The sequence below is a fragment of the Ascaphus truei genome, chromosome 1 (assembly GCF_040206685.1).
Source record: "Ascaphus truei isolate aAscTru1 chromosome 1, aAscTru1.hap1, whole genome shotgun sequence".
Lineage (NCBI taxonomy): Eukaryota > Metazoa > Chordata > Amphibia > Anura > Ascaphidae > Ascaphus > Ascaphus truei.
In genome coordinates, this window is record NC_134483.1 from 515,514,026 (window position 1) to 515,529,988 (window position 15,963).

Here is a 15,963-nt window from a genome sequence, read left to right on the forward strand (position 1 = left end):
CATAGGTGGCTTGATAAAATGTAAATAAGGCACCTGGCCCCGATGGCATACATCCAAGAGTTCAAGGAGTTAAAATTCAGCAATAGCCAAACCAGTACATATAATATCCAAGGACTCCTTTTCCACAGGCTCAGTACCACAAGATTGGCGTAAAGCAGATGTGGTGCCTATATTTAAAAAGGGAGCTAGATCACAACCGGGGAATTACAGACCTGTAAGCCTGACTTCAATGGTGGGGAAGCTACTTGAAGTAGTAATACGGCATAATATTCAGGAATACACACACAAAAAAAAAATTAGTAATAGTCAGCATGGATTTATGAATAGATCATGTCAAACTAACCTTATTTGTTTCTTTGAGACAGCAAGTAGGAATTTAGACCAGGGTCATGCATTTGATGTGGTCTACTTCGATTTTGCAAAGGCTTTTGATACAGTTCCACACAAGAGGTTGGTGTACAAAATAAAGCAAAATGGACTCAACAGGATAGACAGAGGGTTGTCATAAATTGAACTTTCAGGTTTGGCTAAAGTTATGAGTGGCGTACCTCAGGGATCGGTTCTAGGACCCCTGCTTTTTAACTTTTTTTATTAATGACCTCGAGGTTGGCATAGAGCGCAAAGTCTCCATCTTTGCTGATGACACAAATTTGTTTAAGGTAGTAGAATCAGAGAAGGGTGTAATTTCTCTCCAGACAGACTTGGAGACTGGAAACTTGGGCAGGTAAATGTCAGATGAGGTTTAAAAAGATGAATGTAAGGTTATGCATTTGGGAAGCAAGAATAAACAGGCAACTTACAAATTAATGGGGATATATTAGGGAAATCCTTGGAGAAGGATATAGGCGTGCTTGTAGACAGCAGGCTTAGCAATAGTGCCCAAAGTCATGCAGTAGCTTCAAAGGCAAACAAGATCTTATCTTGCATTAAACAGGCAATTGATGGAAGGGAAGTAAACATAATTATGCCCCTTAATAAAACGTTGGTAAGACCACACCTTGAGTATGGAGTACAATTTTGTGCATCAGTCCTTAGGCTGGATCAATGGTGACCGCATGCTCACGTCCGTGAAGTCACACGCGTTCTAGCGGGAGCATTTTGTGGCCAGGCTAGATGCAGTGGGAGGCATGTACGTGACTTCACAGAGCTGGTTCGCCCTCAGATATTCCACTGGGGTTTTTGTTTGCCTTGCTCTGGATCAATATACTGTAAGTAGGGATATAGGATAAAGTATCTGTCTAAATTTAGCATAGGTTGAACTTGGACACGTGACTTTTTTCAACCGTATCTACTATGTAACTATGTAATGAGCAAGTACATCTTTAGGTTTCAGCTAGACCATGTTAAAAGTATGAATAGCTATAATCAGGACAAACAAGCCCAACTTACCCCAAGGCTGCCGACAGGGGGAAGAGCCAGGGCAAGGGTCCCGGCAACTACAGAGGGGGAGCAGGCCAGCACTGGAAATTGGGCCAAGACCAACGACTGCCAGACTTGTCTCGTGGAGAGGGAGGCCCGGCATGGGAGAGGCCGGGTAGCAGCTGGTAAGAGCCGCGGCACCAGAGGCCTCAGACAACCCCAAAGGTACGGTGTGTTGGAAATGGGGGGGGGAAGGTATTGTGTGCACGTGCGGTATTGAGGGAGAAGGATAATTAAGGGATAGTGGAGGGGGGGGGAGTGAGAGGAGAGGGGGTGAAGAGTGAGGGGGAGAGAGGGAGAGGAGAAGAGAAATTTGAGATGAAAGGGCATTCCAAGAGAAGGGGGATAGAAGAGGGGACTTGCAAGGTGGATAGAGGGGGCTTGTGAGGTAGTGTGACGGGGGTGGGGGGGCTTGCAACATGGGAGAGGGGTAAAAACTCTAGCCCTGGGCCCCAGGAAATCTGTCTGCAGCCCTGCCTTAACCCATTTTCCGAAAGGTCAAACCTTAGAGCAAGGTTCCCCAAATGTAATCCTTAAGAGTAATTAAAAAGGACAGGTTTTCAGGATAACACATGTAAGCAAGATGTCTGTTAATTACAGCTAGGTTCATTGGTCAATTACAAGAAGTTTGAAAACCTTGATTGTTGGTTGCCCTACAAGGACAGGAGCTTTGCAAGCAATACCATAGCCCAAAATTCACCTGAAAATATTGGTTCTTTCTTTCTTTCTACACCAGAATATAAGGATCTAGATTAAGCAATCAAAAATTATAATACATTTTTGGCACTTGTTTATTTACATAGCACCATTTACAACATTTGCCAGAACAAAATAATTTTCAAATTGCACTATTGTAAAAACCACTTACCTCCAAGCGCACAATGCTTATAGCCATATCCATATCTTTTTGGCTGTACTTCAGCACCTCAACAATAGAACCCACATCAGAGGTCAAAGGGGAAGAAGAAACTTGAGGACAGCGGCCTGTTGAGGTTTCTGGCATTAAGGGAGCAGTGTCCTATGGAATAAAGATTAAATAAGACATTTAGACAAGAGACAGCCCCTATGTCCTGTGAACCAGGGTTGTCTGTTCAGAGTAACAAAACACCACACTACTTACTCCATTACAAACAAAAGCAAAGCTGCTATGGTAACTAGAAGCTAAAAAAGAAAAAAAAACGAATGAAGTCTGTCACTGCATCATTGCTCTAGTCAAAGGGAAAGCGGGGGTGGGGGGGGGGGTAATAGAAACTACATTGCGTGAAATAGCCGGATACAGGCAGTCCTCGTTTTACAACGAATGGCTTATCCAACGCATACCTATATTCATTTTTACAACACCAAAATGGCTTATCCAACGCTCTTACGACGCTTTGCAACGTTGTGTATTTATATATATATATATATATATATATATATATATATATATATATACACATACATATATACAGTGTTCGACAAATCTATACATTTGCTCGCCCCGGGCGAGTGGATTTAACATCGTGGCGAGCTCCTATTGGCCCAAGCAGCACACGTTTGGTACTAGGTGGCGAGTAGATTTTTTGGTGATTTGTCGACCAGTGTGTGTGTGTGTGTGTGTGTGTGTGTGTGTGTGTGTGTGTGTGTGTGTGTGTGTGGTGTGTGTGTGGTGTGGTGTGTGTGTGTGTGTGTATACACACACACACACACACACACACACACATTCACAACGTCGTAAGAGCGTATATATATATATATATATATTATATTATTTATTATGTTATATTATATATATAATACAGTATATACACTATATCATTTATGTGTGTGCTGCATATCTTATTGCCTGCATAAAATATTTGGTGTATTTTAGTGTTAAAAATGCCTTGAGGAACGGCTTTAAACAGTGTTCCTATGGGAAAACGTGTTTCGCTTTACAACGCCATTTTGAGTAACGCATTGTGTTGGATAACCGAGGACTGCCTGTACATTAAATGGTTATGGACCCTCCTATTAAAAAGGCAGTGAAGAAAGTGGTATATTTGCCAGGTTCAAATGTAGACGAGATTGTAGGCATGGGTGAGTATTATTTTTTTTTTTAAACTAACATTTCATAACCCTGTTTGGGAACATACAGACATCTTAATCTGTTTAGTTTACAGTAGTTGTGTTCCTGGCCAAATAAGATTTAGTCAATACTATATTAATCAAAAATCTCTAGGGCAATTACATTAATATGGTAATTTTCTTTTTTTTGCCACTGTGGTTCTGTCCCCTGAAAAGGTCACTCAAGCGTCCTATTGGTGGCATTAAAAGCCAAAGTAGCGGTTTGTGCTAATTTTAACATGACAGAAACAAACATGGATGTCTCAACGTGTCTTGAGTTTCTAAAATGCAAGTTTGATTATTTATTTTTTTTACCTTTATCAAACACATTAGTATAAGAATCGTTACAGAAGGCCTATTTTCAAAATGAAAGCTATATGTTCTGCACTTTTCAGAAAATAATCGAGTCTATGTTTTTGAAGAAATAAAAACTACCGTGCTAAACAAGGTACAGTATATGTCCAATTAAGACAATTCTCAGTTTCAATTGTATATACAAAAAGGGATCTCTTGCGCTCTGACGTTTTTCTGCTAACTGTCTTTAGCTTATAAAAAGTGCCTGTGTTTACATATACGATCCAGGAATTAGAACACTTTGATACTTACTGAAACTGTAACCGTTCCCAAGAGATCCAGACCTGTAAGTTTTTCTTCGTTGTCAACAAATGCAATGGGGTAACTGGCTTCAGATAAGCTCCCAAACAGCTCAGAACTGGAATGACAAATTAGCTGTATAAAATTGTTGAAATAAAAATGTTTATTTCCTAAAAATATATAAGATGGGGAACCTACCAGGTTTTCATGGGTACACTCATTAGACCAAGGCATGAATCACTGTTCACAGGAGCAATTTTCTTTGGAGACTCCCTTAACAAAGGATCAAATTTCAGATAGAGAGATTGTTTTCTTAACGCAGACTCCTTGAACTAAGACAAAAAGTGAAAAGAAACCAAGTCAATATGTGGACCTGTCCTCTTCACTTCATATGGCCTTCAGCCAGACTAGCAATGGGTACTCATCTACATAGGGGAGATGCTCAAGTATTACATTGGGTGACATGCCAAAAAATTCCTTAAACAGTGGGGTCTTGATAACAAGGACTTGGGGAGGTTCTGAACAGTGGGAGCAGCAGCCACTATACAAATGGAAAAGTAGCAGCACTGTAGTCATGGATGATTGGATACGATTAGAGGGACGGGGAGAGATTTAAGGAAAACAAACCATACTTACTGAGGTTGTGCCAAAGTTTTCAAGATAGTCAATTTCTATTGGCTGACCAAACCCTCCAACTGAAGATAAAGGGGGGAGGGGGGGGAAGAGAAAGGTATTAATTATACATTTATTTATTACACACACACACACCAGCTTGTCCTTCAATGCCCTGTCGCATTACAAAGTGACTTCACTTCTACATCAGATTTATAAAGATATGTTTGTCCTACCTCCCCTAATAGCCTTTATTCCAATTACTCAAGTGTACAGTCAAAGACAGACTCAGCACCACTGGGTTAGTACAGTCCATCTGCAAGATCCCCAATACTGACCATATTGCTAGATCCCCAATACTGACCATATTGCTAGAATACCAGAATAAACTCCCCCCTATCTTTCTATGGTGTTCAGCACTAAATAAAAGGTCATATAAATGAGCAAGACTCCATTTATGTAGGCTCATTTATTAAAAGAAAAGTTGCTGTAATATTTTAACGAGGTGGGATGGTTATCAATGAAGTTTATGCTTTTAATAAATGCCAATTTGTGTATGAGGATAATTAAACATTTTCTAGAAGGCGTCTCCTTACTGGTGTTGTTTATATAAAAGCAGCTGTACACGTTTGGCGATCCCCACCCAGAAAAAAGTTAAGGAATAACTACACAATTACAGTCAAAAGAAATTACATAGTAGGATCCTAAAACATCTATCAATCCCAAGTGTAAACAGTAGGTAGAAAGCTATATTTAACTTCTGATGGGCAGGCACCTCCTAGGGAACCAATGGGGTGGGGAGAATGCATATAAACACTTTATCTGACCAAAATCTGACACATAATTGGCCACTTCATCCTTCAAGCCAAAAATGTTTATTTTTTTAACTTTGCCCATAACTAAAATTAAGCCCATTTTGTTGTACCAGAATACCGGTATGCTGGCAATACTGCAGTAATAAAAATGGGCAGTAACTCAGTAATTACCGTTGCTTATTGGAGGTCTGTGTAAAGCTGCAGCATGTCCCTGAGCTTTCCCACCCCTCCATTCTGCTGTAGCAGAGAGGGGAGAGGGCAGAGCTGTGAGCTGTGACAAAGCTGTAGCATGCTCTCAAAAGAGTCCTCTATTTACTGGTAATCTCCCTCTTAAACCCCCTCCTTCCACCTCCCCAATGTATTTCAAACACCCTCTCTCTCTCCACCAATGTTGAGATATTTTGAGGACTTCATTTTTTATTTCTATTGGATATCGCAATAATCACAATACATTCAATATCGTTATAATGGGAATCGCTCAACCCTACACAACTCATTACAGTGACTGTGCGCATAGTGCAGTGGTTGTAAACTTTTTTGGGGTTAAGGTACCCTATAATTATATTGTGACATTCAGAGGATCCCCAACTGTCTAATAGCACGTACAAGATCACATGCATTGTAAGGAATCCCAATCCTCTGTATTGGCGCATCTGAGATTAGATGCATCATAAATTCGTCTGTATTTGGTACAATTTTCAAGTGACCTAAAAATTAAAGAGAACCCATGGGCTCCTAGGAACCAAATTCCATTATTTCAATTGCATCACTAATGGATCCTTAAAATCTTACCCATGCAAAAATGTGCTCATCACGCACCCTATAGCAGCCACGTTATATTCATATATTTTTATTTTTTTAAATCTTTGATAGGACTGAAAAGAAGTGTAAAAGGTGACCGCAAAATGTATTTCGGAATTGAATCTTACCCTCTGTGGCTGATTTAAACTCCATTTCCTCTGCTGGAGTGAAATCAATTTCTGTGGCTGGTTTGAATTCCATCCCAAATCCATTATTTGAATTGACAGCAGTCTCATTAGAAACTGTAAGTTCCAAGTCATTTTGGAATGGGTTTCCATCACCGATCAAAGCAAACATATCCTCGCACACTGGGATTATGTTTGTATCTTCCACCTGGGAACAAACATTAGTTACAATTGACCAACATCCCTTTAAAAAAAAAAAAGTCAAGCACTTTACCAATGGTACTTTAGTGATTGCAGTAAAAAATTGCCACACTTTTGTTCCAGCTTACCAAAACTTGTTATGTTCTCCAAAGCATGTTTATTTTATTTATAGAATTATTCACCGTACTACAGAATAGTTAAACCATTTTATTAATAACTTTCTCAATACCCAAATTAAAATAACAGCCACGCTCTTATATAGTGACATTAGACACAACCTTATGAGAAATGCCATTGTATGATCTTCTCAGATAAGACTTTTTAATCTGTATGGAAAACATTGTGCTGCAAAGTGGGGTAGAGCAAGTTGGAATAAGAAGAGAAAAACGTTGTAGTGTGAACACTCCTGCAGGCTTTTGGGCTTTTTAAATAAATTTAAGACAGTAAGGGAGGGACCTGTACCATCAACACAAAGGCAAATTCTACCGCTAAGGTTTGTAATTTGAATTTAAACTTCCATTTGACTACTGCAATCTGTCCAACCCAACACGTTCAGTGATAACTGCAAGAGAGATAAATACGAGTGGCGTATGTGTACACATACCATCCACACCAGATTTACTTGAAAATCTACATAGTGTCCCCAGCACCACAGTTGAAGCAAAAGATGCAGCGCAGAAGACTGGGTCTATGACAGGGGTAGCCAACGCCAGTCCTCAAGAGCTAACAACAGGTCAGGTTTTCAGAGTAGCCCTGCTTCAGCACAGGTGGTGCCGTCTTCCAGAGTCATCTGTGCTGAAGCAGGGATATCCTGAAAACCTGACCTATTGGTAGCTCTTGAGGTCTGGCGTTGGCTACCCCTAGTCTATGCAAATATATTATGGACGGGGTCCATGCTTCCGAATGGAACCCCCCCTAATTAAACCTCTAGTGTCACGACTACAGGTGGCAGCAGCACTGGAGACCGTAAGGTTGGTTACAACTGTAGAAACTGGACTGGTATCTTAACAGTTAATTACGCCCCTCCTACAAGTACACAAGAAATCTAGAAGCTTTGTTTTTATGGTATTCTAAAACCAACAAATGAAAACAGATGCTGGACAATACAACTAAACTATAAGCAGGTGGGTTACATCATTAACCTTTCCCATCTGATAAGTTGGAAGTGTAGCTTGGAACTTGTTTGAGTAGGTCCTACTACCAACCAGAACATGTGGAGGGGAGAGGCCAGAAGAATAGAAGGCTAGGTGAAAACTTAGGGAATAGGTATGGGTGACGTGGCAACTCCTGGGAGCAGGACAGAGGCAGGTACGAGGTTAACATGCTGTATTTTGAATTAATTTGTTTATATTTGCTCAATCTTCAGTTTAAAAAAAAATTTCATCACGTATCAACATTGAATTTGACAGCAGATAAAGGCCTACTTGGCCCACCGTTTGTCCACAATGTCAAACTAAAGAACTTGAAATACAAATGTATGTACAGTATTTCTTACACACACCACTCCATACCAGAAAACAATTGGTAAATAGGGAAATACTCTAGCATAAAATTCCCACGGATTTACACTTAAGGCCTCAAACAGGCTGCTACACGGATGCGCAAGCCTCTGTCTGCTGGGCTACGTGTGAACATCCCCAGCAGACAGAATGACACGATTGGGGGCGTAACTTAAAAAAAAAAAAACAAGTGTGTGTTTGTGATTGGCTGGCGAAGTACATGTGACGCGGCTGACGCTTGAAATTTCAACTTCAGTTGAAAGCTAGAGTTGCAGCCGCGACAACGCTGCACTTCGCCGCCGGGGTGTCATTTTCTGTTTGAAACATCCCACAGAACGCAGCGAAAGAATGGTGAACGTGCGCCGCATCGCGTTCTGTTTGAGCGAGACCTTAGACACGTAAGGCTCAATAAAACAAGTTCTATAACATCCCAAGTGGAACAGCATCTGAGAAAAATAAAAAGGTTGTGTGCCGAGCACATGCATTCTTCTTTTGTCACAGAAATTGTATTTGTCATTGTGTTTGGATTTTAAATAAAAACATCACTTTCAGTGAGAAAACGCAAAGAAGTCTGACTTACAAAGCGTGTGCTCGGCACCACCCTACCCCCGTTTTAGCTATTTGCACGTCTATATTTATACCAACTGAATTCCTCATGACTGTGTGTCTGCGTGCGCCGAGCCCAGCCACCATGGCGCATGTGCAGCGAGCCCAGCCACCACGGCGCATGTGCAGCGAGCCCAGCCACCACGGCGCATGTGCAGCGAGCCCAGCCACCACGGCGCATGTGCAGCGAGCCCAGCCACCACGGCGCATGTGCAGCGAGCCCAGCCACCACGGCGCATGTGCAGCGAGCCCAGCCACCACGGCGCATGTGCAGCGAGCCCAGCCACCACGGCGCATGTGCAGCGAGCCCAGCCACCACGGTGCATTGCTGGCTCCAACCTCCGTGTGCGCGGGAATTGAAGGGAAGCGCTTTGAGGCCTGCGCATGCGCGGGTGTGGTGCGCGCACTGTAGTAGCGTGACGTCACTTCCGTCATGGCATTTTGTTACAACACAAGGGATGTTCCCTATCAATACTCTGTAGGTGCCAGCAAAGAAGTTTCACTTAAAAAAAACAAAACCCCAAATTCTTGCTCTAATTTTTGCATGCTTCCAATATGAAAAGATGCAGTGTTGCTGCGGGTGCTTGAGGGAAAAGGCAGAAAAGGAGTCTCATGATTAAACATTACAAAGCTTGTCAAAATATGTATTTATAGAAGGGGAGGGCGGGGAAACATTGATTTATAACCAGCAAACCAGGATTTTGGACAGATGTGCAACATGCTTACAGGCACATTGGGGAGACTCCGTGTAACCATTAGACTGGAGCCCACTTCTCCACAACCATTACCAGCCACAGTGGAACAGAATTAGTTAGCACCAAAGCAGGGACCAAAGACTTGTGTCTTGACCGGTCTACTATACTTAATGCCCCTCATGGATTTCTCTTCAGTTTTCCCATCTCAAGTGTCACATCAGTTCTAATCCAAATAGGGAAGAAAAGAAAAAATACCTACCTTTTGATCTGTAACTTCTGTATCCAGATAGCTTGAAATCATAGATTTGTCTTCAAATGCAAAAGGTTGCTTAACAGACCTGTAATATTAACATACTACCAGATTACAGGCTAAATAAGGAGCAATACATTGTCTTTAGGGAGCATAAATGTTGCCAAAAAAGTTGACAGCCATGCAGGGTTTTAGCAGAAGCACAAAAAAAAAATAAACTAACATTTTTATTTTAAAGGTAACTACGGGAAAACCAAAGCCTGTTACTAGAATATATTAAACTTTATAAAGAAAAAACATGGGAGATCTGGCTAGTACAAAAGCTGCTATTCATTACTCAGAAATGAATGACTAAAGATGACGGCTCCTGCTCCTCCCCCTGGCAAAAAAAAAAACAGAGCTTCAAAAAACCATGCACTCTCCTAGAGGGGCAACCTTTCTAAACATTTACTTTTTTGCTATGAAAAATTGACTGCAGCTAGGAACTGCTTGGTTTCCTGCTAATCTGCTTAAAAACCTCACACACATTTGATCCGTGGCTTGCTTTCTTATTTAGGATATTGCAAGCATTTCTGAATTCCGTGTTAGTCTCTGCCTCCTGTTGGGAGGCTATTCCATGAATCCACCGCGCTTTGTGAAGTACTTTCTAACATTTCCCGAGCCATCCACCCTCCAGCCTCAGAGCAGGACTTCTTGATCTAGCACATGGGCGCGCAATGTAGGGGCGCGGCGGCTACAGAGGTCCCGCGCTCTCCCCCAAGGCACTTAAATGAAGTGCCTGGGGGACCACGCGAGGGCTCTGCAGCTTCTCCCAACTGATCTTTGGCGACCGCCATGGTAACCAGCATCAAATGACACTGCGGGTCACGTTGCCATGGCAATGTGCCGTCACATGGCCCCGCAACGTCATTTGACGCCGGAGCCGAGCAGGAGGGGGGGGGGGGGGGGGGGGAGACATGGTCTCCAGAACTGAAGACTGTACCCTAGGTGAGGTCTTACCAATGATCTACAAAATGGCAGAGACCACCACCTAACCCCCCATTAGCATTTAATGCTCCTTTAACAACATTTGTAATGTCAATAAAAGATATTAAAGATCACGAGTCTGAGATCCAGGACGTTACACTGCTGGTGATCATCTTAGAATGTAATCCATTTACCACAACTGTCACCTATCCTTCAGCCACCTTAAAACCTAATGGATTGCAACTTTTAGTTGTCTATGTGAGACAGTGTCAGTGGCGGAATTAAAATCTACAGTAAATATGCTTACTCTACCCTGATCTTAACCAAGCCACTCAGTGAAACAATAGATATTTAAACAAATCTTTTCTGCAGTGCTCCCATTAAAATCCCACTTGTTTGTAATTTATACCATTCTGTTCCCCCATTTCACCACACTGCATTATATCCTCGAGCTTTATAAAACTAGAATATGTACGACAGGCTCACTGGCATGTAGTTACCCGCTTCTACCTTACTTCCACTTGTGATAGATACTACATTTGTGCTTCTGCAGTCATTAACACAGGTTAGTTAAATAGTAGTCATTGGTGTTACTAGCACTCCCCCAAGCATAATCCAATATCTTCCACATAGCTCCATTGACTTGTCCACTTTGTTATTAAAAGTTCCACTAGCTATTTTGCCTCTAAATTGACTAATCAACCTTCCTTTCCATTTATATTCCCCATTGTCAATTCCTCCCCTGGCCCACGCATCTTACAAATGCATTAGGGCAGTTCAAATATATCCCAGTATGTTAAATACATTTTGTAGTCAAGCGCAATATTACTTTACACCAAGCAAGTGGCCTCAGACACAATGGACGTTTTTCCCCAACATTAATTCTTTGCAGTCATGCATTATCCTGCCCAGTCAGCTATAGTGGCATTTCAAATTACTTTATCAAGTTAGCAACACTATAGTGATCCTAAAAGCATGGATTAAACTTGAACTATATTTTGCATGAGCTTGACCAACCATTAAAAAAAAAAAAAAAAAAAAAAAAAATTGTACTCACTCATTTTCACAAGTTTCATTTACTATGGTTTGATCAATGTCATCCTGATTGTTTGACAAACTTATAGAAGCAGATTCCACCTTTGGCAGACTCTCCTCTCCAGCACTTAATTTGTCGTTGGTCGTCTTCTGGTTTTTAGGCGAGTTGGAGATTTTAGAACCACCACATCCAAAGGGGTTAAAACTGGGATCATCGAACGTATTCCAATCAAATTTATAAGACGCCTTAGGGACAGGGATTTCATCTTCTGTCTTTTTCTCATTCGATTGCACTTTAAGCTTCTCTGATGCATTCTCTTGACTAGCAGCTGGTTTCTTGGGTACAGATTTGATTACCGGCCTCTTTCCAAATTTTGGAGGTGGCTTTCTAACCGGGGCATTGCCATCAATGAAATCAAACTCTAGCTTCACAGGTTCAGCTTTAACTACGTCTGCATCTTCTGAAAGGGAGTTCTTCCCACTGGTAGGTGAATTTTGTACCTTTGAACCGCCCATTTTAAAAGGATCAATTGAATCTACTTGATCAGGGTCAAATTTGTAAGATACTTTTGGAATAGGTGGGGAATTGTGAACTTCTGCATCTCTTAAAGGTTCAACACTACTCATTTCCCCATTAGCAGAATTTGTTATGGTATCCATCACGTTGTCATTTGTGGTACATGTCTCAAGTAAAGCAAGGTCTTTTCCAAGGTCATTGTTCGCATTTGGATTTAGCATCACATCTTCTGTAATATTTGACTCTGTCAAAGGAAGCATGTCATCTAATGCAGTATTCTTACCAGATGTATTTAAGACATCACTTTCAGAACAGTCTTTTACTGTAACACTTTCAGAACATACTTGTACTGTAACAGGAGAGTTGGGATGTGGTGGAGAATAAGTGATCACATCTTCACAAGAATTATTTGCAACACTGAGAGGCGTTTCAGACAAGTTTTTAGCCATGCACAACTCCAAGTCAGGGGTACTTGGGAAATATTTTTCAAAAGTGCCATCAGTTTTCAAAGGTGAATTTTGCATTTGGGTAGTGCTTTCAAATGGATTCAAGTCACCCAAATTGCCAAAATCAATGCTATAACTCCCCGAGCTTTTAACTGGCATTTCTTCATCTGGATAAGATGAGGGTTGGTCATTGATGCAATTGTTGCTTAATTTTTCTGGTTCTTCCAGATTTAGCCTGTATGAAAAGAAAATGTACAATGCATTGAGTATCATTTTTATTATATACTTTTTCTGGATTGCAGAAAATTATTAAGTCTGGTAGATAATGCTACATTTGACACATCTCCAGAAAAGTGAAACACATGTATACCTTTGTGTTCAAAAAATAGATGAGCATTGGGAGCTTAGGTTTCTATGTAATGAGGGTGGGGTTTTGAAGTCACATGACGCATGCAATCGTGCAGATCTAATAAAAACATAACCAAGATTTTAGCTACCAAAATGTGGACCTGGAACACTAGCTGAAGTGTTTTTCTAGACTACAATGAAACATACAGTAAGAGGCATTAAACACAGGAAACCAAAATATTCAGCACCCTTAGGCTTAGTCCACAGACACTGAAGCCGTGCGGAGGCGCGCTGAGGGAAAGCAGTGCTTTCCCTGGCCTTAGAGCGTGCGCCGTCCGTGGGCGGACCAGTGATGTCACAGAGCTGGTTCGCCCTCATTGGGCGAACCGCTCACGTGACCGGCCCTGCGCTCCCGTGAGCGCCGAAACTGAAGATTTGTTAAGAAACACGCTTCCGCAAGCGAGCGCGAGCCTCTGCTAAAGCCGCTCTCATTGCGGCTGCAGGGGCTCACTGGTAAGCATGCGCGCGCCTCAGCACAGGTCAGCGCCGCTCCCTGCACCATGTCCAAGGCCTTAGTGTCAGGAATTGCACCATAAAGGTTGCATTGTCGGTGTTATCTCCGTATGGAAAGGCTTTGTAATAGGACTTCCAATCCACAAAAACTCCAAAATAGCAAGCAGATCTCTAAAGCAGTTTACAATTTTTAGGAACTTTGAAATGGCTATCCTTTTTTTTAGTGACTTCAGATAGCCTTTACAACCTGCCAGTTTAGGAAAATATTGAGCTAAATCGGAGCCATAGTCAAGAGAAGTACGAGTGCCAACTAGACGTAAAATCTATATTTAACAATGAAGAGGCTCACTGCATAGCCATTTTAATTAAACATGGCTTCCAATCAATTAGAGCAGGACTGGCCAACTCCAGTCATCAAGGGCCTCCACCTGTTGGTGGCACTTGAGGACTGAAGTTGGTCACCCCTGGATTAGTGCATTTTCTGGCACACAAGTAAACAATGGTCTGGGTCCAAATGACAAGATCCAAATAGAATAAACCTGTATTTAAATTTAAAATATATAAAACACGCCAAAAAAAAAAAAATTAACGCAAATCAACTAGATGCCATGTAGTAATAAGTATCTTATTTTGTGAAGTGGTGCATACACAAAATATGTGCATGTGGTGAGGCATACATAGATTTCTATACACTATATTTTGTATGTCTGTGAGTTGATTAGACAAACCCCTCCCTTAAGTGTTAATCAAATGCATGTGAATAGGGTACTTATGTCACTGTAGCATGGCTATTAGGCATATGGCTGTGTAACATCAAAAGCGTCACATCATAAGTGTCTACAAGAGTTAATTTGAGTTGAAATTGGAGGAAGATCTTGACTCTGCATTACAACTTTGCCACTGTGAGACATTAACTTTTATCATCTGTGATTTGTTTGTACACATTTATCCTCCAGTACCTTGGAGCTCTCTCCTCCTGCATCTCACTATGCCCTCCCTATTTCTTTTTCTGTTTACTGTTTCCTCACTCCTTTGTGAGTATTTCTGTTCTCTACAACATCCCACTGCACCATTATTTCTACACTTCTCTCCCAACAACCTCTTTACCCCTCAATAAAAAAACACCCACACAAATCCTATATTCACACCCTCTATCTACTCCTTCCTGCTGCTGGGGATCTAACCTAAGACTGAAGCCAGACATACACATCTGATTTCACCCATGCCTCCCTGCCATTTCTTCCCCTGTAAAGTGTGTTAACCATTCAGTTATTTGACTAACCTTAATACTTGCCCCACAAATCAAGCATCCCAATAGTTTGCACTCGTGGTTACTGTCCCACACTCAGTCACTCCTACCACCCATTGTGAGCAAGCACTGCCATCTATACAGTAGAACTTATTCCCTCACCTGCTTTCTCTGTCAGTTCCCCATCAAAAAACTCTTAGATTGTAAGCTCTTCGGGGCAGGGATTTCCTTTCCTATTGTCTGATTTTGCTGCACTTATTGTATAATTATAATTCCCTGTACTGTATTCTTTGTGAAGCGCCAAGTACACTTTTGGCGCTATATAAAGTAGTATTCAGTAGATACTTGCCCTAAGGTATTAGATACGGACAGGTGGAGCTGTTCCAGTGCTTGTGTACACTCATCCAGTGTAAGAGGGTCCTCATGTTTGCTTGCAGCACTTGGACTAACAAGTCTGTGCGTCTGTGGATCCCTCATTGGTGTCTGAAAGGTTACCTGAAGTGCAGGATTAGAGACATTAATACATGGGAAAACATTGTCTAATGGGTTTTCCCCAAAATAAATTCAGGAAGAAAAGAATTAGCCTACAAAGTTCAGACACAAAAGCAAAATTCCCATGAGATACCCCAAGTCACTAATATCATAAAGGAGGCACCCAACCACTGGAATTTGAGATGAGGACAAGGAGTTACCATTCTATAAAAAGATTTAACCCCCCTTCCCTCCTCCTGGTCAGGTTTTCAGGATCTCTGCTTCAAACAAAAACTGAGCCACCTGTGCGGAAGCAGGGATATCTTGAAAACCTGACCTGTTTGGGGGGTGGGGGAGGGGTCATGTACATCACAGCTGACATTGGAGGGACCAAACTCTAAATATTTACATTGTCAAGTCTTTAGAGGGGAAAGGAGGAGGGGGAGGGGGGAATCGAATACTAAACATACCTTTGTGTTTTTAAGTACAATTTTTGGTGGCAGATTCTCTTTTTGTGAAAGCCGAAGAATAGAAGGTCTCCCTGTGGGCTGTGGGGACGTTAGCAGGAAGTCACACGGCTCGGCTGTTACATCATTTATGATATTTTCATCATTTATTGCTTGCAGACTCATTCTAAAAAGGAAAACATTAAAATGGGTGTAATAAACTAGCTGTAATACCACTGATAAGGAACCACACAGACCTGATAGCATGTT

The 15,963-nt window shown here is 41.6% G+C and overlaps 1 protein-coding gene across 4 annotated transcripts in view; it reads right to left on the reverse strand.

Moving 5' to 3' along the window:
- Nucleotides 1–15,963, reverse strand: part of TACC3 (transforming acidic coiled-coil containing protein 3) — a 71,478-nt gene that overhangs the window by 43,564 nt on the left and 11,951 nt on the right. For all 4 annotated transcript variants that reach the window (XM_075571194.1, XM_075571195.1, XM_075571192.1 and 1 more), the window contains exons 2-10: nt 15,718–15,880; nt 15,126–15,271; nt 11,726–12,901; nt 9,712–9,790; nt 6,455–6,659; nt 4,735–4,793; nt 4,297–4,430; nt 4,111–4,216; nt 2,288–2,437 (exon numbers count right to left, since the gene is read on the reverse strand). In XM_075571194.1, coding sequence (XP_075427309.1) covers nt 2,288–2,437; nt 4,111–4,216; nt 4,297–4,430; nt 4,735–4,793; nt 6,455–6,659; nt 9,712–9,790; nt 11,726–12,901; nt 15,126–15,271; nt 15,718–15,879 — 2,217 coding nt within the window. In that variant the 5' untranslated portion in view covers nt 15,880. The remainder of the gene's footprint in view (nt 1–2,287; nt 2,438–4,110; nt 4,217–4,296; nt 4,431–4,734; nt 4,794–6,454; nt 6,660–9,711; nt 9,791–11,725; nt 12,902–15,125; nt 15,272–15,717; nt 15,881–15,963) is intronic.